This window comes from Diaphorina citri, unplaced genomic scaffold, assembly GCF_000475195.1.
Source record: "Diaphorina citri unplaced genomic scaffold, Diaci psyllid genome assembly version 1.1 scaffold148, whole genome shotgun sequence".
NCBI lineage: Eukaryota > Metazoa > Arthropoda > Insecta > Hemiptera > Psyllidae > Diaphorina > Diaphorina citri.
The window spans coordinates 19,974-42,947 of NW_007377585.1; the positions used below are offsets into that span (position 1 = coordinate 19,974).

Sequence of the window (22,974 nt, forward strand, 5' to 3'; positions counted from 1 at the left end):
TTTACATTTTTCTTTATGGCATGTTCCTCATTCAAATGAGCACAACCTTCATACACTGAGGTTCAATGGTTTTTTCAACGAGTTTTTTTTTCTCATTATTATTATTATTATTATTATTATTATTATTATTATTATTATTATTATTATTATCTATTATTATTATTATTTTTATGATTACTTTTGTGCAAAAGCTATTAATACAAACGAAGTTCTAGCCTTGTTCTGCTTACATAAGCGTGTGCATAGCGCTAGGTTCAAAGGTTCAAACGTATTCAACTCATTGGCCGGCAATGTTTATCTATCGCTGGAAATGGCAAGGTTAAGCAAGTCTGATCGTAATGTAAATATGACTATTGTGATCAGGTAATGCAGGTAGTTTGATAGTAATGATCAGAGGATGGAGTGTATTACCAAGTGATGTATTTACTAGTAACTAGGACATGTGTGAAGTCAAACAGCCCAAATTTGATTTACATTTTGATGTTGAATTAAAAGTAGGTAACTGAAAAATATCATACAAAAAGCTTCTTTCTCTCTTCTTCAACCATTTGTATGAAAAACTTGAATTACGAATTATAAACTGATTTTAAATTTCTGGCCCCGGCCATTAGAAAACCACTTTTGGCGTGTTCAAAATTGACCCATGGTCTCCCCAACTGACACCCTTACAATTAATCAAACTATCTGATTTATATCAATCAACAAAAATATACAACAATAAACAAAATTTTATTAATAAAGAGGTGCTCTATTAAACTGTTTGTACAATAATTTACCAACTTGTTCTAAGCTGACGGTCTAAATAAAGCACTACTTATGCTTATATTTTTATTTATAATTATTTTTATATCTCTGTTTCCTCCCTCAGCTGTCATCGGCGGTGCCGTGGTGGGTCTCCTATGCGCCATCCTGGTAGTTATGTTCATTGTATACCGCATGAGGAAGAAAGACGAAGGCTCCTACGCCCTCGAGGAACCAAAGCGATCCCCCGCCTCCAATTCGTACATGAAAAACTCCAACCGAGAGTTTTACGCTTAAGATGATTCTCTTCCGATGTCGTCCGTGGAATCGCGGAGCGTGCTTCGGGAGCCCCTTGTAGGTAATGTTGGAAAGTATAAGCTGTGCACTGATGAAAAAAAACTAGGCTGCCAGAAGCCCAATCGAGTAACTCTATATTAGGAAGCTTAGCACTCTAATATAGCATTCCAATACCCTAAATCAGGGAAAGTAGCCCAATAATAGAGTTCATCCCCCCCCCCTCCTAAATCTCCTAATATTGGGAAGTGAAAGCTCTGATATGGAAGTTCTTTGTAGGTAATATTGGAAAGAACAAGCTGTACAGTGAGAAAAGAACTAGGGTGCCGGAAGCCCAATCGAGTGACTGGGTTCCGGAACTCTATATCAGGAAGCTCGACTCTTTAATACGAGGTATGGCTATAAAGTATCGAGACCGATGCTGCCACGGGAAAACTACGCAAATGTTGCAATGCACATTGTTTTAAAGCTTGAAATTTCATCCTTTGATAGAGAGGTCTCACATCTTGTCGGAATCTTATACTTTCCAATGTTAGTCATACTGGCTCCCTATTGAAGCATGCTTCAATGACGATTCCATTGGCAACTTCAAGTAAGAAATCACCAAGAACGAAGACAAGGCATGTGTGGCAATACTAAAGGTGAATGAACACAAACCGAGACAAACCCCCACTGAATGTGTGTTCTGCTCAACCTATACAAGTCCATGGATTGCAAAATCTAGGACCCAAAAGCACATTTCCATTCCTCTAAAATGAGTGCCTGAAAAGGCGCAATCAACGAAATTGGCCTTTTTTGTACTAAAGGTGAATGAAACAAACCGAGACAAATCCCCACTGAATGTGTGTTCTGCTCAACCTATACAAGTCCATTGATTGCAAAATCTAGGACCCAAAAGCACATTTCCATTCCTCTAAAATGAGTGCCTGAAAAGGCGCAATCAACGAAATTGGCCTTTTTTAAAGACATTTATTTCTTGAATTGAAGGCGTTTTGACAATAAAGTCCTACCTCTTGGTCTTTTTTAAACCTGAAATTTTTCAATTGGCGGAATAGACTCCAGGGAATAATTTAGGTCACTTATTTACAATATATCAAGCCTTAGTTAGACTGCAAGGTAAAAAGACCTTTCAGTCCTATTCCAACAGAATAAACAAGGTATATTCTTTTTTGAAGACTCGGTAACTTTGTTAAGGTCCATTCTTATTAGATTGCATTGGGATGTTTTGCAGGGTGTCTACCAGACTGGAAAACCGGGAAAAGTCAGGGAATTTCATGGAGACTGGAAAAGTCAGGGAAAAGTCAAAGCCATTGTGTGTTGCTGTTTTGTTGTATTGAAACCCCTAAGGTACTCGTATGTTTGGTACTGCAGGAATTTCCGCGTGTCTTTGAAAAACTTTCCATGAGGATTGATAGGTTATCGCGTGCAATGATCTTGTTATGATGAATCAGATGTTTTGGGGCTTTCCTAGTTGGATTAGGTTAACTAGCGCAATAGCGCTCCGCCCCTGCAAGGCAAAAATTAGGAATTATAGGAGCGGAATTAATGAATTGATTTAAAATTCAGGATTAAACTCTTTCCTAGGAAAATGATACCCTAATTTTTCCCACAGAAAGTCTTGTTTCAAATATTGATTTCATATTTATTTCCAATCAGATTTAAGTACTTAATATTGTTGTCAAACGGGAGGAGCTCTTCCTTTTCTTCTTCTTTTTCACTTTTTACTTTCTTTCCAAGAGGTTTGATAGAGCAAACTGAAACTGCTAAGGTCTTGTCTCGTCAATGTTCCCTGTTCCTTCTTCTTGTAGTGCCGTGTCCTAGGTCCTAGAGAACGTTGGCGGTCATGACTCCTATTTCTTGTTTGTTCTGGGCAGCTGTGAATAGTTATTCTGAGGATTTCTCGAATCAGGATCTAAGATCTCCCAATCATGAAAGTCTCCTCCTTCCTCTCGGTTGTTCTCACTGCGCTCGACACGATTTTTTCCGAAGTGAGAACGGGCCTTTGGGTTTCAATTTCTGAACTACCGGGTCTTCAAATTCGTTAAATTTTGTTGGTTTCCCCAGGAGTCGAGTCCAGAGCGGAATCACGGAGGTAGCTCGAATGTGGACTCTGTTCCGCCAGAACATTCCTCACCGGGCAGTGAAGCCGGTAGTGGCGGCTCGGGCAATCAAGTGTTCTCACTGCGCTCGAAACGATTTTTTCCGAAGTGGAAACGGGCCTTTGGGTTTTAATTTCTGAACTACCAGGTTTTCAAATTCGTTCATTTTTGTTGGTTTCCCAGGAGTCGAGTCCAGAGCGGGATCACGGAGGTAGCTCGAATGTGGACTCTGTTCCGCCAGAACATTCCTCACCGGGCAGTGAAGCCGGTAGTGGCGGCTCGGGCAATCAGGACGTGTTTGTGGTGGGCGGCACAGACGATCGGGCCACGAGTTTCTTTGCCCAGCCCGGTATTTTGGCAGGTGAGTGGAAACGGTGTTTTTTTTTTTTAGGATTTAATGGCAGAATTTTTAGTTTGTTAGCTCTTCCACCCAACAAAAAAGCTCAATAGCCGACATGAAAAGATATTAAACAGAGGAGGGAGAAAAAGGATTAGAAAACTAGAATAGAATCAGAAAGAAGGCTAGAAGACATGAGGTTTGTGTCGGAGTTTTGAGGGGGGGGGGGGGGGAAAATTGTTCAGCAGGTAGTCGACTAGTCCAAATGAAAAATGCCACTTCATTTCCAACGTCGCTATCGATGGATGTTTAAACTTGAGTAGTCAAGTGTTGAGCGTGGTGAACTTCGGATATGGAGTTTGGTGGTTCGAGCCCAGGCCAAGTCGTAGGCTCAGATGGTTTTATCGTCCTGAAGAGAGGATAGGAAGACAGGATAGTAGAAAGCCAGTCGTTCCGGGAACGAACATTATCCGTTCAGGATGAAATCCACCCCTCCTCCCGTGTGTATTGAGTTGAAAGTCAAAAACGATGCCAACATTCAATATCTGTTTTATATTTCCAGGAAACACCAAGACTCGAGTTCTATTGATAGACGAAAATGCAACACCCATACCTCCCAGTAAATCTGATTCCGTAGAACCTGACATCATCACCGAACATAAAAGTCCAGACTTGGTAAGTACACACTTGGCAAGTACAGACTTGGTACATAAGTACCGACTTGGTAAGTAACTCCCATAAAACTGTGGGTCCCATATGGCGGCCACTCGCGGCGGTCTGACAGATCCAGGTCTGTCAAACCGTCGGAACGTACTTGGCGGAAAAGGCTTCAGACTGCGGTTTCTCAGACGGTCTGACAAACCTAGGTCTCAGACGGTCTGACAAACCTAGGTCTCAGACGGTCTGACAGACCTATAGAGGTCTCAGGCTTTTTTCGCCACACACGTTCTGATTATCTGTCGGACAGTCTTACACTCGTATTTATGAACAAGAATGATCGTTCTTAGATCAGTCTCAAGTCAAAATTGACCAATCAAATGCCTTGAGAGCTTGAGACTATGCTTAGCACGAACTTAAGAGCCAGCATTTTGTTCATAAATATGGGTGTCAGTGAATGGCCGGTATCAAAAGGGTACTCTCAGAATCTTCTAGCCCTAAAAGGCCCGTTCTCACTAGTGAGTTTCATCCGAGTTTTTCCGAATGTCCTGTAGGTTATCTAAGTACCTATTTTTTTTTTTTTTTTTTAAGAGGTTTGACAGAGGGAGCTGTAACTGCTATGGTCTTATCGTCCGAAATCGAAGAGAGAAGGAAGACAGGATAGGTGAAAGCCGTTCCGAGAACGAACATTATCCCAGCAGGATAAAATCCGCCCCGGGCGGGAATCGAACCCGCGGCCTAGCGCTTACAAGGCAGACGCACTATCGCCTGGTAATCAGGAGGGCGTGGGTTCGATCCCAGCCGAGGCATGGAATTTTATCCTCATTTATTTGAGATTTTGACCACATAATAATGGAGCTCTAAGCTAAGGGTTAGGTAGTAGAAAACGCCTCCGGCGTTAACCTCGCCTAGTGGCTACCTTCCACTCAAGAGTCTATTATTATTATTAATCAGTGATTGAAAAAAAGAGGTTTAATAGAGGAAACTGTAACGACTAAGGTCTTATCGTCCCGAAATCGAAGAGAGAAGGAAGACAGGGGAGGAGAAAGCCAGCCGTTCCGAGAACGAATATGATCCGTTCAGGATAAAATCCGCCCCGGGCGGGAATCGAACTCGCGACCGAGCTCTTAGAAGGCACCTGGCACACGCGCTACCAAGCTAATCAAACTGTCTTACTCAGTGACAAATCGTCGATTCAAAAACTATTAGAACTCACCTCGTGATTCAAAAACTAGAACTCACCTCGTGCGGTCGATTTTGAACTTTGAAGATCAAGGTTTGCTGCCAAAAATTGATAAGTTGGTTTGGCCTCCTATCCAGTCATCCTCAGCCTCTGTCTGTTTCCTTCCTCATAATTCAAGAACCGGTATTTTAATGGGTTCCACATGTTGACATTTTTACGAATAGGCCGGAAACAAGCTCATACACAGAGGTAAGTTGGCTATTATTATTATTATTATTATTATTATTATTATTATTACCTATTATTATTATTATTTTTATGATTACTTTTGTGCAAAAGCTATTAATACAAACGAAGTTCTAGCCTTGTTCTGCTTACATAAGCGTGTGCATAGCGCTAGGTTCAAAGGTTCAAACGTATTCAACTCATTGGCCGGCAATGTTTATCTATCGCTGGAAATGGCAAGGTTAAGCAAGTCTGATCGTAATGTAAATATGACTATTGTGATCAGGTAATGCAGGTAGTTTGATAGTAATGATCAGAGGATGGAGGAGAGTATACATATTACGAGGTGATTATATTACTGAGTGATGTATTTGCTAGAAACCAGGCCATAATAGATCAGTTGCGCTTACTTGGGTGATGTTTCAAAGTCATAGAGCAGGAAAAATGAGGACCAACGGATTTTTTTTCTTCTACGACTTCTAGATCCCGAGATAAATCGATTAAAAAATTGCCGGTAAATCGTGAATTTTGACGTCACGGCATACGCTCCCGTAGGCGATGACGTCACATCAAATGTCCCGGGCAAAGCTCCCTCGCAAGCAACGCATTAATGTTTTCGTGCGCATACGTTTCTGCGCAGTTCTTTCTGCTCCTCCGCTAGCGCGCTTGCTTATTGGTGTATTACCAAGTGATGTATTTACTAGTAACTAGGACATGTGTGAAGTCAAACAGCCCAAATTTGATTTACATTTTGATGTTGAATTAAAAGTAGGTAACTGAAAAATATCATACAAAAAGCTTCTTTCTCTCTTCTTCAACCATTTGTATGAAAAACTTGAATTACGAATTATAAACTGATTTTAAATTTCTGGCCCCGGCCATTAGAAAACCACTTTTGGCGTGTTCAAAATTGACCCATGGTCTCCCCAACTGACACCCTTACAATTAATCAAACTATCTGATTTATATCAATCAACAAAAATATACAACAATAAACAAAATTTTATTAATAAAGAGGTGCTCTATTAAACTGTTTGTACAATAATTTACCAACTTGTTCTAAGCTGACGGTCTAAATAAAGCACTACTTATGCTTATATTTTTATTTATAATTATTTTTATATCTCTGTTTCCTCCCTCAGCTGTCATCGGCGGTGCCGTGGTGGGTCTCCTATGCGCCATCCTGGTAGTTATGTTCATTGTATACCGCATGAGGAAGAAAGACGAAGGCTCCTACGCCCTCGAGGAACCAAAGCGATCCCCCGCCTCCAATTCGTACATGAAAAACTCCAACCGAGAGTTTTACGCTTAAGATGATTCTCTTCCGACGTTGTCCGTGGAATCGCGGAGCGTGCTTCGGGAGCCCCTTGTAGGTAATGTTGGAAAGTATAAGCTGTGCACTGATGGAAAAAAAACGAGGCTGCCAGAAGCCCAATCGAGTAACTCTATATCAGGAAGCTTGGCACTTTAATATAGCATTCCAATACCCTAAATCAGGGAAAGTAGCCCAATAATAGAGTCCACCCCCCCCCCCTCCTAAATCTCCTATATTTGGAAATTTACTTTATCATAATTGAAATATTCATGTTCCTAAGAGAGGAAAGGTCTATTTCAGTGAAAAATAGAAATTATGTGACAAAGGTATTCTTTCGTCTGGAGAGATCGAGCAGTAGAAAACATCCCTACGTGGTTCTTCTTTTAGGCCGAAAAAACTCGCATGAAAAATGGAAAGTACATGACAAAACAAACTCTGGAAACCTGCTTTTTCCCAAATATTATTGTAAATATAAGTCAATGGTTTTTTGAACTAGTTAGACATTTTTCTATCGGTATTTAATTTTATTATTCGCAATGTACAATATTTATATTAGTTAATTCTACGATTATAACTAACAGTTAATTAAGAATACGAGTATATGTGTTTGTTTTATTTACCTCTGCATGTAGGGATCTTCATAGGTATCCATTGAGGATGAGAACCTACCTCGGTATAGGATTGCTTACCTTATTTTAACAAAGTCGCCTATTTTTAATAATTACATAGCCAATATTTCACCATTAACAAAGAAGAAAAGTTACAACATTAAAAAATATTTCCTCTTTGGTTAAGTTTGATTTTATTTACAACAAAATGGACAAAATAATTCAGTAGATAGGTAGGTACCTGTTTAAAGTAATAGTTTCCTAGTAGGCACCTTATCACGATGTAGAAAAATAAAATCTATACAGTGGATTTCACCAATATTTTTTCAACCCCTAGAAGGCCTGTTAAGCTAACCGCCTGTTAATTTCCATCTGATTCGCATAGACTCAAAACTGCTGTTAATCTAACAGGCTGTTAGGAGCTAAAAAGATGGTTGGCCATAGGCTCTTTCTCTATTTACCTCAATATAATACAAGATAGGTAATATTATACACAGGTATCGTTAGATAAAATTAATTAGTAAATGTAAGTAAGATCACAGTATTTGGCACAGTGCCAAATATTTGGACAACCATTTGTCCAAACAGTACCAAAGGGTCTGATCCTCAAATAAATTTAGACAAATTTGGTGTTTGGGCATTTCTGAAGTTTGCCAAAGAAGATTATTTGATGACAAACAAAAAGTGACAAACAATTGGCACTATGCCGAATAGTGTCCTTTTACTCTAGTAAAAGGTAATCTTACCTTTTACTCTCTAAAGAAAAATACATAATAGGTATATCTTCTATCTACATTCTACTCTAAATAAAATGACTTAGTATCAGCTCGTGCAAGCTATCCTTGGACCGACTAAACTCTCCACGGAGCAGTTATATAGTGACGTTAAAAATATAATTATCAAATAAAAATTTTCATTGCCAGCCTAGTTGGCTTAGTTGGTAGTGCGTCTGCCTCGTAAGCGCTAGGCCGCGGGTTCGATTCCCGCCCGGGGCGGATTTTATCCTGATAGGATAATGTTCGTTCTCGGAACGGCCGGCTTTCTCCTATCCTGTCTTCCTTCTCTCTTCAATTTCGGGACGATAAGACCATAGCAGTTACAGGTTACAGTTCCCTCTGTCAAACCTCTTAAAAAAAAAAAAATCATTTGTCTGAAAAATGATGCCAAGTGACGCGACGCAATGTGAAGATGCGAGATTGTAAAATCATGTATTGTGGATTCGAAGAGGTGTTCCCTAATTCAAACCTAATCTGAAGATTAGAATACAATAAGTCAACAATATCTCAGAATCTTGTAAACTGTCGTAAAATATGACAGTGGAACCAAAAATATTGAAATACGAACTTCCTTCTTCCTTCCGTTGCGTTGTGGGAGATTTTCTATTGTTACCGAATATTGTAGTGCTAAATTTAATACATTCGATAGAAAGAAAAGATAAATAATAGGAACACACACACAACCCCGCGTTTCTGTGAACAAAAATTTACTGTGAGAACCTGTGTTAGGTATTATTAAATTTGTCATTACTAAAAACCGGGACGGTACATACATAGACCTAGTACCTACTCCACGTCATAAAAGGTGTGTACTCTACGCCAAAATTTTGGTGGATGTGCCAATAACGTGGATGTGTACACGTATAGGTCCGCACAGTGTCTTTCTACCTTTAGATTCTTTAGAATAATATTCGATGTCCTATTGAACCACGAATCACTTTATCAAGCGTGCCGGTATTAGCCGGGAAGTAAGTCAGCAGTGATAGCACGTTGAATGAATGCACTAGTTCCGTATAGATCATTAAAGTTAACAACGTTTGCACGTGGTTGGTATCCGGATGGGCTCATCTGGGCAATCGCATGCTGGCTTTTCAGGCCCAACTCAGGCTATGTAAGGTTAATGTGAGTAAGATGATATATACGAGTAGCTTATCGCCGAATGGAGGTTAAAACCCCCTTCACTTAAAACCTTAGCAGTTATAAAAAAAAAAAAATGTAGGCGCAAAGTTTTTCAGAAGTTTTTATATTCTTGTAAGTCTCATGATTAAAGGAGCCGGTTGGGCACTTGTGTTGATGTTTTTGTTCTTCATGTCCTCTCTGTATCTTGTTCTTGTTGTTCACCTCATTCATATTCTTCTAATTTTTCTCTCGTTCTGTTTTTGAGCTCTCCACGGCTGGTCAGAAAATGCTGACGAAATTATTGGATGAGTAAAGAGGGGCTGAATTGTGACTGGCAGGATGAGGGGAGTGGAATTCAGTGGAGGAGGTTGAGTTGGGGTGGGAGTACATCATATCGGCCCTGGAATGAAGAGACAGGAGGTTAAACCACTGTGGAATTTGTTAAACCCGTTGCGTTGGATGTTAGTGCTGTGCTCCGCCACGGAAAACTGATCATAACTCAAGATTGGTTTAGATGTCGGCTTCTAAAACACAATTGGAACGTTCCTACTAAATTTCAGCTTTCTAGCTGATATGTAAGTGTGTGAATGAGTGAACGGATCTCGCTTTTATAGGTACCTAGGTATACAATATTGTAAAACTAGGTCTGAGGGGAACCCCCAAACTTGTAAAAATCAAATATTATAGGCAAGTAAGTACCTACTTTACCTACTGATAAAATTCAAAGGAAGAGTTAAATACACGAGGCAGATGGACAGGAGATAAAAGTAACGTGGTTCATTGCAAAAGTTACCTACCTATTATAAATAATGTAAATTTCCAAGAATAATATTAGTCAGTTGTTATTGGGTAAGTACCAAGGTATAACAATGTACCTTTCCAAGAACAATAGTTATTAAATTTTATCAGTCAGTTGGATAAGTACTAAGTACCTACTAGTTTTCTTTTTACTTACAAGGCGTCAGCATTTTCCGAATAGTAGTTGTGATGTTTCTGAATAAAGTTGGACCAGTTAGCTGATGACGTCATGTCCCTATTATAAATAATGTAAATTTCCAAGAATAATATTAGTCAGTTGTTATTGGGTAAGTACCAAGGTATATAACAACGTACCTTTCCAAGAACAATAGTTATTAAAATTTATCAGTCAGTTGGATAAGTACTAAGTACCTACTAGTTTTTTTTTACTTACAAGGCGTCAGCATTTTCCGAATAGTAGTTGTGATGTTTCTGAATAAAGTTGGACCAGTTAGCTGATGACGTCATGTCTAGGCCACCGTATCTCATACTGTCAAAGTTTAGATTTTCTGTCGTCCCGTTGGTGTACTTCCAATCACCTGGATATGGATAAAATAACATGAAATAAATAATAATAATAGTGCTTATTTATACTGCTCGCATAGGACTGAAAAGTCCCTTCACTCCAGTAGTAGGCTACTACTATTATTGTGGTCAAATTCTCAAATTATATTGAGGATAAAATTCCATAGGTACCTCGGCTGATCGGGAAATAAATCCAGACATTTCTTATGAACGCCGTGAAACTTTCTAAATTATGCAATGTGCCATACGTAAAGCATATTTCTTCACCTCTACAGATGTCAGTCAGAATTCTTGAAGACTCGGTAACTGTTTATACTTTGTCTAATGTTGAGTCTAGCGACATCTCAGAGAGATATGATTAGGACTGATTTGGCCTTGAAATAGCAGCACGAATGCAATATTTAAATGAGTTAACAGCTTGCTAAATCTTTTCTTGTGGCGCGCAAGCCTAATCTAATGATCTCAATGGAGAAGAATACCAATGATTTCGAACCTCAATACCAGCACGTGTATATTTGAAAATATTGGTCAACAAGAAAAATACAAACATAATCATGTAGGTACGTCATACACGTACGTAGGTACTTAAAAAAAAATGTACCTTGGGACCGCTTTTTCATAAAGTACTTCAAGTTTGCCGCTTTTGCACATTATTGTGCATCCATGCATACCCAAGAAGGGAAATGTCTGTTTAGAAAAGTTCCGCCCTGGCCGGGTTTCAAACCCAGCACCTCCGGGTCTTGGGTCAGTGCTCTTGACCACTCGGCCACAGAGGTGGGCACATACATACCTACGTCATACTCCATGTCCGTACAGTGGGCTAAAGATTACTATTTGGACTCAAGGAACCCTAAAACGGATATGTCCTTAATATCTTTTTTATATTTATAATTTTCTCCATCCTTTTCAATGTTAAACCTATGTATGTACCTACTTATGTTTGATGTAAATAAATGAGGCCTGTTTAAACTGTTGGCATAATGGGACTTTTTAGTCTTAGCCGACAGTATACCATAAGTACAGGATGGGATCTCAGATTCTATACCCGGATATAAACACAGGGTGACAAAGTAAGCCAGAGCGATGGTCAGCATGTAGTGCCAGATGTGTTTGGCCACTTGCCAACGGACGTAGATACCTCCTGTGGAAGAAAATAAATCGGTTTTGTGCTTAAAAGGGTCTATGTTTTGGAACATTGTTGATAGGAACGCGTCAAACGCGTGCTAATTTTGTGTTTATCCATCATAACATTCATAAGTTCTTAACCATAATCAGCTCCCATGGCGTAGTGGTCACTGCGCTCGCCTTGCACGCGGGAGACCCGGGTTCGATTCCCGGCGGGGTCAACCCACAAAATTTTTGAAGAGGCTATCAGCTTCAACACAATCACAAATAACACCTAGATGATTTTATTTATTTATTTATTTTTGTAGCTCGGATGAGATTTGTTGTCTTTAAAAACTACAAAAGAGATGACTTTGTAGGTATGTACTTTGTATCTTTGTAAGGCTATCCAATATTGAACCTGATTCTTATACTAAATAGCTAAATACATGAAATGCTAGTCAGCTCCCATGGCGTAGTGGTCACTGCGCTCGCCTTGCACGCGGGAGACCCGGGTTCGATTCCCGGCGGGGTCAAGAAATTTTTCATATAATCCATTAGATATTCCATTCTCTAACAATTGCAGAACTGTCTTGGTTTGCTCCCTTCATCAGCCAATAAAAAACGCCTTGTCTCTCTCCTCTTATCTCTCTCTTTCTGTATCACTTGTGTCCATGATGTATAATATTTCTAGTTTAAGTTAGTGTGAAAATTCCGTGTGTTGTCAGTTACCGCCGTGGCCCCCCGGAAGGCAATGTCGTACCTCACTGCCATATTTTATGAGGCTTCTGTCTTCAGTCTGACTTGGTTAAGATTCGGATTTTTTTTTTTTTTTTTTTCAATGTACAAAAACGGATGTGCGAACCATGTTGTGCTTAAAATCGATCGATTATTTGGTAAATATCGATGTTGGGGCAAAAAGTACTAATATATTACCCCAGTAGGTACATATATGGTCGCATTATGTTAATGTAACTGCAAAACTACTTCGATCACACATGGTTGTGTATTCCGAACGTAATGTTTCAAATAATAGTCACTTACATCCAGCCAGCTGACATAAAAGCTGTTTGAACCATACCAAATGCTCTGTTGCGGACTCTGAAACATACAATATTTCCATTGCAAAACACTGTGGTAATACGTAGGGTTTGAATTTATGCTGAATCTAAACACCAAAAGCTGTCTGAACCATACCAAATGTTCTGTTGCGGACTCTGAAACATACAATATTTCCATTGCAAAACACTGTGGTAATACGTAGGGTTTGAATTTATGCTGAATCTAAACACGGGTTTATGAGTAGTTATTGTGTATTTGCAGCAAATTTACAATATACTTTTGTTAATTCTGTTGTGGCATATTGAACGCACTGACTCTGAAGGAAGATATTTTGAAAACATATTCTTGTTTACTAAAGGGTTGTTATAGGTTTTTGGTAAACAAAATATTAAAACGGTTCCAATATAATATTATGCCATATGTCTAGCGATATTATTATCAACAGAATGCATAAATTTAGAATTTCAGGACGAAAAATTATTGTGTATTTTTGATTGCAGCAAATTTACAATATACTTTTGTTAATTCTGTTGTGGCATATTGAACGCACTGACTCTGAAGAAAAATATTTTGCAAACATATTCTTGTTTACTAAAGGGTTGTTATAGGTTTTTGGTAAACAAAATGTTAAAACGGTTCCAATATAATATTATGCCATATGTCTAGCGATATTATTATCAACAGAATGCATAAATTTAGAATTTCAGGACGAAAATTTAAATGTTTGCCATTCAGCTGCCATAATAGAATATAAATATTATAAGTATTAATTTGTTATTCAATATTCTTTAATGTTCACATGTTCCGTTCAATGTATTATTTTTTAGCTGATTTAGTTTGGTTCCGGGCTGAAGGCATGGTCAAAGGTTGTTCAAGTACAAAATTCGCTGAAAACATGTTTTGGTAAGGATTGTAAGAAACATTTGTAGGGGTATTTGTATTGCTGGGAAAGTTGATCGTGCTTGTGTTCGGAACCCAAGTTCTGTAAAACAACACTTATAGCTAATATTGATAGATTTTATTTAACAACACGTTTTATTTGCAGCTGTTCTTACGGTTTCTAGACATACTATTTCTACAATAAATATTAAAATAGATTAAAGATTTTTTCCCTTTTTTCAATGATTTTCCCCCTTGTGCAATGTATGTAATAATTCCCTTCACATAAATTATGCATTATAGTATTTTTATCAGGTCTGTCTCTAGTTCGTCTGCTTCATACACTCTTTAATAGATTTCAAAGATTGATATTACCTATACCTAAACCTAAGGTATATGGTATATCTATTTAGGTCACTACTAGAGGGTGGTCTTGGTCTTGGATGGGAAATCTACCACCTAGAAACTTTTCTTTCTATCATTTTTGGCTCGTATTGTTGGGTATCTTAAACAACACTATTGCGAATTTAATTATAGTATTTGTAATTTGTGTAGCATTTCCTAATATAATAACTTCTTTTTTACTTTCTATTAATATCAATAGATCTTAAATAATAGATTTATAATAACGAAAGAAAAATATGGATAAAATATAATATTAATTAACATTTATTGGTCAAATATTAAATAAGATAAGGTACCATTCAAATCTGTCCATCTTTAATAAAAACTCTTTTTTATGAACGTATGTTTTACATCTTTTTCCCCCCTTATCCAACATAGTTTATAAGAAAAGTTTACAATTAAATTTACATTGTATCAAATTATTAGAGGAACAAGTTTTATATAAGTTGTTTCTTAAAACTGTCTTCAATATCTTTGTTTTAGAATATATCTAAATAAAGAAGATATTGACTAATGTAAAATGCACCTAGATAAAGTATTTCACAGTCTTTACATTACATCTGCTTTGCTTGAGCCATCGGCATCGCCGCAGTTTTCTAATTGGTCAAATGCGTTTATAGAAAAATAATACTCATGCTTAATCAGGTTTTTTTTTTACTAGTTTTTAAACGGGAAGACAAACGTGTGAAAAAGTCTTATTCCTCTACTAGTTTGGTCGCCATAATAACACATCTAATGGAATAATTTAACATCTCTTCGAAAATTTTTGAAGAAGTTACGTTATTCCATTAGATGTGCGATATTATGTACAAGGGTATTACATAGTATAAACATGTAATTTATATTATGTAATGGTGTGTACATAGACATTTAATTCTCAAAGATTTCCCCCTCCCCCTAAGGGCTTACTCTTCCAGAATCAATTTTCACTCCTAACGGCCGGGGCCATAATCAGTTTAAACTCAGTTTAAGTTTAACTATTGGATTAATATGTGATTGGTTGAATTCAAAAATGATAGCCAATCAGATTGTTTAATTCGGGAATTGAACTTAAACGGAGATTAAAATCTGATCATGCCCCCGCGATAAGTTGTCGAACAAGAATGGTTGTTGTCGTGAAATGAGATTTTTCCTTCTGATTTGTTGTGTTTTATTTTTTTCGTTTTGTACATATTTCATGTGAATTCTTAGCTGCTGGTCATTGACAAACATCACAAGATTGGCTTCTGTGAAAACATATAAGATTTTTGAGACCAACTTCAGTATTACAAAAAAGTTTAGTAAGAAGAAGCTATTTCTTATGTTTGCAGCTGTTTTTCCCATTTATTGTTTCCTTCAGAAAGTACTAACATTGAAGTGGCATTTTGTAATACACCTAATAAAGAAGACAAATGTCCACGAAATTCTTTTTTACTCTTATTATATTATTAAAGAACCACAAGTAGATAGATAAATCACTTTTTAAAAGAATTAATAGATACCCACCTACGTAATTTAACAGTTATTCGTATTTATTACCTAATTTTTTGACGTTATAACTTAAAATTTTTTATTGATCGATACAAAATCAACTCCGCACCATTTTTTTCATTTTTATTCTCATTATAAGTCACAAGGTAAAATAATTGCCATGAATAGAAAAATACAGTAGTAGTACTTAAAACACTATGTGAGAATTCCATGGGTCTTTTCATTTGGAAATTTACTTTATCATAATTGAAATATTCATGTTCCTAAGAGGGGAAAAGTCAATTTAATTGAAAAATAGAAATAATGTGACAAAGATATTCTTTCGTTGTGAAAGATCGAGCAGTGAAAAACATTCCTTCGTGGTTCTTCTTTTAGGCCGAAAAAAAAACTCGCATGAAAAATGGAAAGTACATGACAAAACAAACTCTGGAAACCTGCTTTTTCCCAAATATTATTGTAAATATAAGTCACAGGTTTTCTGTGGTCCCGTTGGTGTACTTCCAATCACCTGGATATGTATAAAACAACAAAATAAATAGAAAAAGGAGGTAAGGATAAATTCTGGGACACCCTGTATAGCTCATTTTTTTTCCTCTGTCAGAGGTTGGATGGACGATGGACGTTACTGTAACTGCCAAGGTCTTATCGTCCCGAAATCGAAGAGAGAAGGAAGACAGGATAGGAGAAAGTCAGCCGTTCTAAGAACGAACCTTATCTGTTTAGGATAAAATCCGCCCCGGGCGGGAATCGAGCCCGCGATCTAGCGCTTACAAGGTCGTCGCGCTAACCTCCAAAATACCTAGGCTGGCAAACCAGGTTGATGGGGAAATAAATCCGGACATTTCTTATGAATGCCGTAAAACTTATCAAATTATGCAATGTGCCATACATTCAGCGCATTTCTTCACTTCTCAACCAATGAGATACGATACGAGCTTTCTGAAATACCTAGCTCTCAAAGGGGTTTTACCTTTTACCTTTCTGGGGTTCTATGAATAGTTGGATGGATAGGATTTACACCTATTTTGTACCAAATACACAACACCTTGTTTATGCTGCGGGAGTAAAGGGACTTTTCAGTCTCATTCTGGCAGTAAGGAATTTTTAATTGTGTTAAGCATGTTTAAATTCTTGTCACAAATATCGTTCTCCAGTTATTACACCTAGATAAAATTTATGATGATTATGATATTTCTTGGACTCGAACCACCAACCTCCAGATCCGAAGTCCAACGCGTTAACCACTACAACACTGAGGTTGGTTCATTCTGGCACTATAAACAGATTTTACCTTGCATGGCCTGCATGTTAACATCTACCAGTGACGGAGCTGGGGGGTACGGGAAGCTGGAGCCGCCACTGTTGCCTTGTTTTCTCCAACGAGCTCTTCTATTGCTGAACCATACCTGAGAGACAGAATAATAGGAAAATTAATTTGAATACTTTGTAATTAACTAATTACAATGCTACTTGACATAGTAGGTATCCTGTTTAGAAAACATTGAGACACATAAGTGATTTATTGTTAGGTGCTATGTAGGTCGCAGGGTTGATTTTCGTACGGGGCGAACTTTTTCCTAAATAGGTAAGGTTCGTCCTCGGAACGGTTACCTTTTGTCCTCCTCCTTTCTTTGGATTTTTTGGGTTCTAGGTAGGCCGCGAGTTTGATTGTCGCCCGGGGCGTATTTTGTCCTGAACGGTTAAGTTTCGTTCTCGGAAATGCTGGCTTTCTCTTATCTGTCTTTCTTCTCTCTTCTCTTTCGGGACGAAAAGACCTTGGAAGTAACAGTTTCCTCTATCCAACCTCTTTGAAAAAAAATAATAATAATAAATAAAAATAAAAAATGGTTTCTATTGGCTAGTTTCTTTCTGTTTAATGCTGTCTATTTTATTCTACTTCTACGAACCTACCTGTACTCTTGTCTCGGTCATTCCAAATTTATTCGCCAGGGCTTCCCGGGTGTAAATGTCTGGATAGTGAGATCTCTGGAACGATTTCTCCAACTCTTCCAACTGAGCGGATGTGAATGTTGTCCTACTCCGGCGTTGTTTCCTTTTCAGCACAATACCGGGCTCTGATTCCGTGTCTGAATCATCCAGACGACCTGATGAACATAAATAATTTTTTTTATAAGGGTTAGATGGTCCACAGTCCACACTCCAGACGTAACTTCCTTGCAGTTTTGAAGTCCCTGGAACGTGAATTCAAAGTTTCAGCCATTAATGGTCCGTGTTTGTCAGTCTAGATCTGTTTGTAAAATAAATATCTCAGTAAGAGCTAGAGACTTGAAATTCGGTATGTAGTCTTAAAAATCTAAAAATATGACAAGGATGCAACACCAAACTTTTGGTTAAGATCAGTGTAGCGAGCGGGTGGCGACATTTCGGCCGCTTTTTGGTGGTTTAATGACTAAACGGTTAGAGATATCGAAAAATTTATGAGAGGAGAACCCCAAATTATACGAAACCCAGAATAGCATAATTCAATAGGATAAGGAAAGTCGTAAGATGTTCACACCAGATCTTTTTCGATTCAAGTGCCATCATCCTTATTATACCTATTCCTTATCTATTGTTAAAGGTATATTATATTTACACAACGGATCAGGTGGATATCCTTCCGTGTGTACCTAACCCGGGATAAAATTATGAATAAAGTAAACAGAACCAATACAAAGTAAACAGATCAATACAAAGTAAACAGATCAATGCAAAAATCATCTGAGATTATCAACAAGGGTGTTCTTGGCTTGTCAGATTGTTTGTTTGGTTTATGGAATAATGGTTTTAGTTGTGGTATATGAAGTGGGTGGTAACCACAATAAAATAAATCTTTGCCACTATAAAACATTGCCATTATGATAAAACATTATTGTAAATAGATGTTTTAACGCGTAAGGTGGACATGTATCATAACTTACTAATTAAATTTACATTGTATCAAATTATTAGAGGAACACGTAGACACGGCACAAAGTTCTATATAAGCTGTTTCTTAAAACTGTCTTCAATATCTTTGTTTTAGAATATATCTAAACAAAGAAGATATTGACTAATGTAAAATGTACCTAGATAAAGTACTTCACAGTCTTTACATTACATCTGCTTTGCTTGAGCCATCGGCATCGCCGCTGTTTTCTAATTGGTCAAATGCGTTTATAGAAAAATTATACTCATGCTTAATCAGGTTTTTTTTTACTAGATTTTAAACGGGAAAACAAACGTGTGAAAAAGTCTTATTCCTCTACTAGTTTGGTCGCCATAATAACACATCTAATGGAATAATGTAACATCTCTTCGAAAATTTTTGAAGAAGTTACGTTATTCCATTAGATGTGCGATATTATGTACAAGGGTATTACATAGTATAAACATGTAATTTATATTATGTAATGGTGTGTACATAGACATTTAATTCTCAAAGATTTCCCCCTCCCCCTAAGGGCTGACTCTTCCAGAATCAATTTTCACTCCTAACGGCCGGGGCCATAATTAGTTTAAACTCAGTTTAAGTTTAACTATCGGATTAATGAATGTGATTGGTTGAATTCAAAAATGAGAGCCAATCAGATTGTTCAATTCGGGAGTTAAACTTAAACGGAGATTAAAATCTGATCATGCCCCCGCCATAAGTTGTCGAACAAGAATGGTTGTTGTCGTGAAATGAGATTTTTCCTTCTGATTTGTTGTTTTATTTTTTTCGTTTTGTACATATTTCATGTGAATTCTTAGCTGCTGGTCATTGACAAACATCATAAGATTGGCTTCTGTGAAAACATATAAGATTTTTGAGACCAACTTCAGTATTACAGTTTAGTAAGAAGAAGTTATTTCTAATGTTTGCAGCTGTTTTTCCCATTTATTGTTTCCTTCAGAAAGTACTAACATTGAAGTGGCATTTTGTAATACACCTAATAAAGAAGAGTAACTTACTATAGTTCATAATCTGTGCAAATAAGAAAAGCCTCTTCAGGAAAACGGTGCTAAAACGGTACCTCATCGCTTCCGGCGATGGCACGTTGAATGCACTGTGGTGTGGTTGATAAGTTGATATCCGGATATTAGGACAATTCTGCCCTCCTAAGAAAGAAGGCATCAAGGCAGCTAGTATATCCAAAATCCAATGTTTTCAGGAACTTTATTGCTCTTTTCTTCACGTAGGCAGAATTGTGTGCTGCTGGTTTTTCCAAATTGAGGAGCTGGGTGCAAAAAGGGCAATAAATGAAAATCATCAAACTGAGATATTTAACTTTGAAGTTTTCAATTTTTCATCAAAATCCTTGAAAAGTATGTTTACAAAAAACGCTGTAACTTGTCGAAAAAAAAAGTTCTGCAGTTCAAACGCTGGAAGATAGAGAGCACCACGTTCTATTCACGTTGTATTCGTTTTACGCAGAAAAGGGCAAAAAATCCATATTTCCCTTTTTGCACCCAGCTCCTCAATTGTAGAGTAAGTCAGCAGTGATAAAACGTTGAATGGATGCACTAGTTCCATATAGATCATTAAAGTTAACAACGTTTGCACGTGGTTGGTATCCGGATGGGCTCATCTGGGCAATCGCATGCTGGCTTTTCCAGGCCCAACTCAGGCTATGTAAGGTTAATGTGAGTAAGATGATATATACGAGTAGCTTATCGCCGAATGGAGGTTAAAACCCCCTTCACTTAAAACCTTAGCAGTTATACACAGTGACGTTAAAAATATATCAAACAAAAATTTCATTTGTCTGAAAAATGATGCCAAGTGACGCGACGCAATGTGACGATGCGATATTGTAAAATCATGCATTGTGGATTCGAAGAGGTGTTCCGTGTTCCCTAATTTTAACCTAATCTGAAGATTAGAATACAATAAGTCAACAATATCTCAGAATCTTGTAAACTGTCGTAAAATATGACAGTGGAACCAAAATTATTGAAATACGAACTTCCTTCTTCCTTCCGTTACGTTGTGGGAGATTTTCTATTGTTACCGAATATTGTAGTGCTAAATTTAATACATTCGATAGAAAGAAAAGATAAATAATAGGAACACATATTGAAATACGAACTTCCTTCTTCCTTCCGTTGCGTTGTGGGAGATTTTCTATTGTTACCGAATATTGTAGTGCTAAATTTAATACATTCGATAGAAAGAAAAGATAAATAATAGGAACACACACACAACCCCGCGTTTCTGTGAACAAAAATTTACTGTGAGAACCTGTGTTAGGTATTATTAAATTTGTCATGACTAAAAACCGGGACGGTACATATGTACATAGACCTAGTGCCTCCTCCACGTCATAAAAGGTGTGTACTCTACGCCAAAATTTTGGTGGATGTGCCAATAACGTAGACAAGAATTGTACACGTATAGGTCCGTGCAGTGTCTTTCTACCTTTAGATTCTTTAGAATAATATTCGATGTCCTATTGAACCACGAATCACTTTATCAAGCGTGCGGTGGAATTCAGTGGAGGAGGTCGAGTTGGGGTGGGAGTACATCATATCGGCCCTGGAATGAATAGACAGGAGGTTAAACCAATATGGAATTTGTTAAACCCGTTGCGTTGGATATTAGTACTGTGCTCCGCCACGGATCTCGTTTTTATAGGTAGGTATACAATAGTAAAACTAGGTCTGAGGGGAATCCCCAAACTTGTAAAAATCAAATATAGGTAAGTAAGTACCTACTTTACATACTGATAAAATTCAAAGGAAAAGTTATACACGAGGCAGATGGACAGGAGATAAAAGTAACGTGGTTCATTGCAAAAGTTACCTACCTATTATAAATAATGTAAATTTCCAAGAAATGAGAACCTACCTCGGTATAGGATTGCTTACCTTATTTTAACAAAGTCGCCTATTTTTAATAATTAGCCAATATTTCACCATTAACAAAGAAGAAAAGTTACAACATTAAAAAATATTTTCTCTTTGGTTAAGTTTGATTTTATTTACAACAAAATGGACAAAATAATTCAGTAGATAGGTAGGTACCTATTTAAAGTAATAGTTTCCTAGTAGGCACCTTATCATGATGTAGAAAAATAAAATCTATACAGTGGATTTCACCAATATTTTTTCATCCCATAGAAGGCCTGTTAAGCTAACCGCCTGTTAATTTCCATCTGATTCGCATAGACTCAACAGTGCTAATAATCTAACAGGCTGTTAGGAGCTAAAAAGATGGTTGGCGAAACCATAGGCTCTTTCTCTATTTACCTCAATATGTATAATACAAGATAGGTAATATTATACACAGGTATCGTTAGATAAAATTAATTAGTAAATGTAAGTAAGATCACACTATTTGGCACAGTGCCAAATATTTGGACAACCATTTGTCCAAACAGTACCAAAAGGGCTAACCCTCAAATAAATTTAGACAAATTTGGTGTTTGGGCATTTCTGATGTTTGCCAAAGAAGATTATTTGATGACAAACAAAAAGTGACAAACAATTGGCACTATGCCAAATAGTGTCCTTTTACTCTAGTAAAAGGTAATCTTACCTTTTACTCTCTAAAGAAAAATACATAATATATCTTCTATCTACATTCTACTCTAAATAAAATGACTTAGTATCAGCTCGTGCAAGCTATCCTTGGACCGACTAAACTCTCCACGGACTTTAATAGTGACTTTAACGTTATCTAGTATTGTCGTATTTATTATTATCGTTATCTATTAATAGTCAGTGTTGACCAGATGTGACTGTAAAGTTCGATAGTTCATAGTGAGGAAAAAACTCGCATGAACCTACAGGTGACTCATTAGTTATTTCTAGATATTTTTGAAAAGAGCTGTACCTCATATCACCAAAGTATGGAAAAGTATCTTACAAGTGTAATAGCCAATGGAAAAGCAGAATTTTGAATTTGGACGAATCCAACCCATAAGGCTTGAGACTTTTGTTGTACAGAATTTGGTAAATGTGTTCATATTTCATGGCCCTCATAGAACTGGATTGGTTATACTTTTAGAAATTGGAAAATCTTGTCTTTATCACAAAAGATTTCATTTACTAATTTTTCCATGGTAACCCACAAGGCTTGAGACTTTTGTTGTACAGAATTTGGTAAATGTGTTCACATTTCATGACCCTCATAGAACTGGATTGGTTATACTTTTAGAAATTGGAAAATCTTGTCTTTATCACAAAAGATTTCATTTACTAATTTTTCCATGGGTTCATAGTGCAAGTACAGGTATGTATACGTAGGTATTCATATTCTATCTATTGCTAACTAGTTACTAGCACAGTCAGCACACTGATTACCAGACAGATTTAGCTATTGCAATAGGTACATAAACCAATAGTATTTTAGCCTTTTTGGCCCTCCATACGCCATACTTTCAGCACATAACCATAAACCACACTGGACTACCG

The 22,974-nt window shown here is 37.2% G+C and overlaps 3 protein-coding genes across 3 annotated transcripts in view; 2 read left to right on the forward strand and 1 right to left on the reverse strand.

Annotated features, from left to right (window-relative positions):
• The first annotated feature begins 310 nt into the window (after positions 1–310).
• On the forward strand, positions 311–1,706 carry LOC103505057 (syndecan). Its single transcript, XM_026820448.1, has 2 exons — positions 311–335; positions 869–1,706. The coding sequence occupies exons 1-2, from the start codon at positions 311–313 to the stop codon at positions 1,036–1,038; spliced, it is 195 nt and encodes a 64-aa protein (XP_026676249.1). The 3' UTR covers positions 1,039–1,706.
• A 1,257-nt stretch (positions 1,707–2,963) lies between these two features.
• On the forward strand, positions 2,964–7,064 carry LOC103505058 (syndecan-like). Its single transcript, XM_008469368.3, has 4 exons — positions 2,964–3,023; positions 3,100–3,252; positions 3,318–3,495; positions 6,679–7,064. The coding sequence occupies exons 1-4, from the start codon at positions 2,964–2,966 to the stop codon at positions 6,846–6,848; spliced, it is 561 nt and encodes a 186-aa protein (XP_008467590.1). The 3' UTR covers positions 6,849–7,064.
• A 4,443-nt stretch (positions 7,065–11,507) lies between these two features.
• LOC103505059 (protein gooseberry-like) overlaps positions 11,508–22,974 on the reverse strand; it is a 97,502-nt gene continuing 86,035 nt past the window's right edge. The window contains exons 5-8 of the mRNA XM_026820450.1: positions 17,509–17,702; positions 16,889–17,003; positions 11,690–11,818; positions 11,508–11,527 (exon numbers count right to left, since the gene is read on the reverse strand). Of these exons, the coding sequence (XP_026676251.1) occupies positions 11,508–11,527; positions 11,690–11,818; positions 16,889–17,003; positions 17,509–17,702 (458 nt within the window). The remainder of the gene's footprint in view (positions 11,528–11,689; positions 11,819–16,888; positions 17,004–17,508; positions 17,703–22,974) is intronic.

What these genes read in the sequence shown, in the direction of transcription:
- LOC103505057 (XM_026820448.1), top strand. Translation starts at nt 311, where the DNA reads ATGGCAAGGTTAAGCAAGTCTGATC. An exon ending in AAGGTTAAGCAAGTCTGATC is followed by an intron (nt 336 to 868) that starts GTAATGTAAATA and finishes TTCCTCCCTCAG; the next exon opens with CTGTCATCGGCGGTGCCGTG.
- LOC103505058 (XM_008469368.3), top strand. Translation starts at nt 2,964, where the DNA reads ATGAAAGTCTCCTCCTTCCTCTCGGTTGTTCTCACTGCGCTCGACACG. An exon ending in TCGACACGATTTTTTCCGAA is followed by an intron (nt 3,024 to 3,099) that starts GTGAGAACGGGC and finishes TGGTTTCCCCAG; the next exon opens with GAGTCGAGTCCAGAGCGGAA. An exon ending in CCAGCCCGGTATTTTGGCAG is followed by an intron (nt 3,496 to 6,678) that starts GTGAGTGGAAAC and finishes TTCCTCCCTCAG; the next exon opens with CTGTCATCGGCGGTGCCGTG.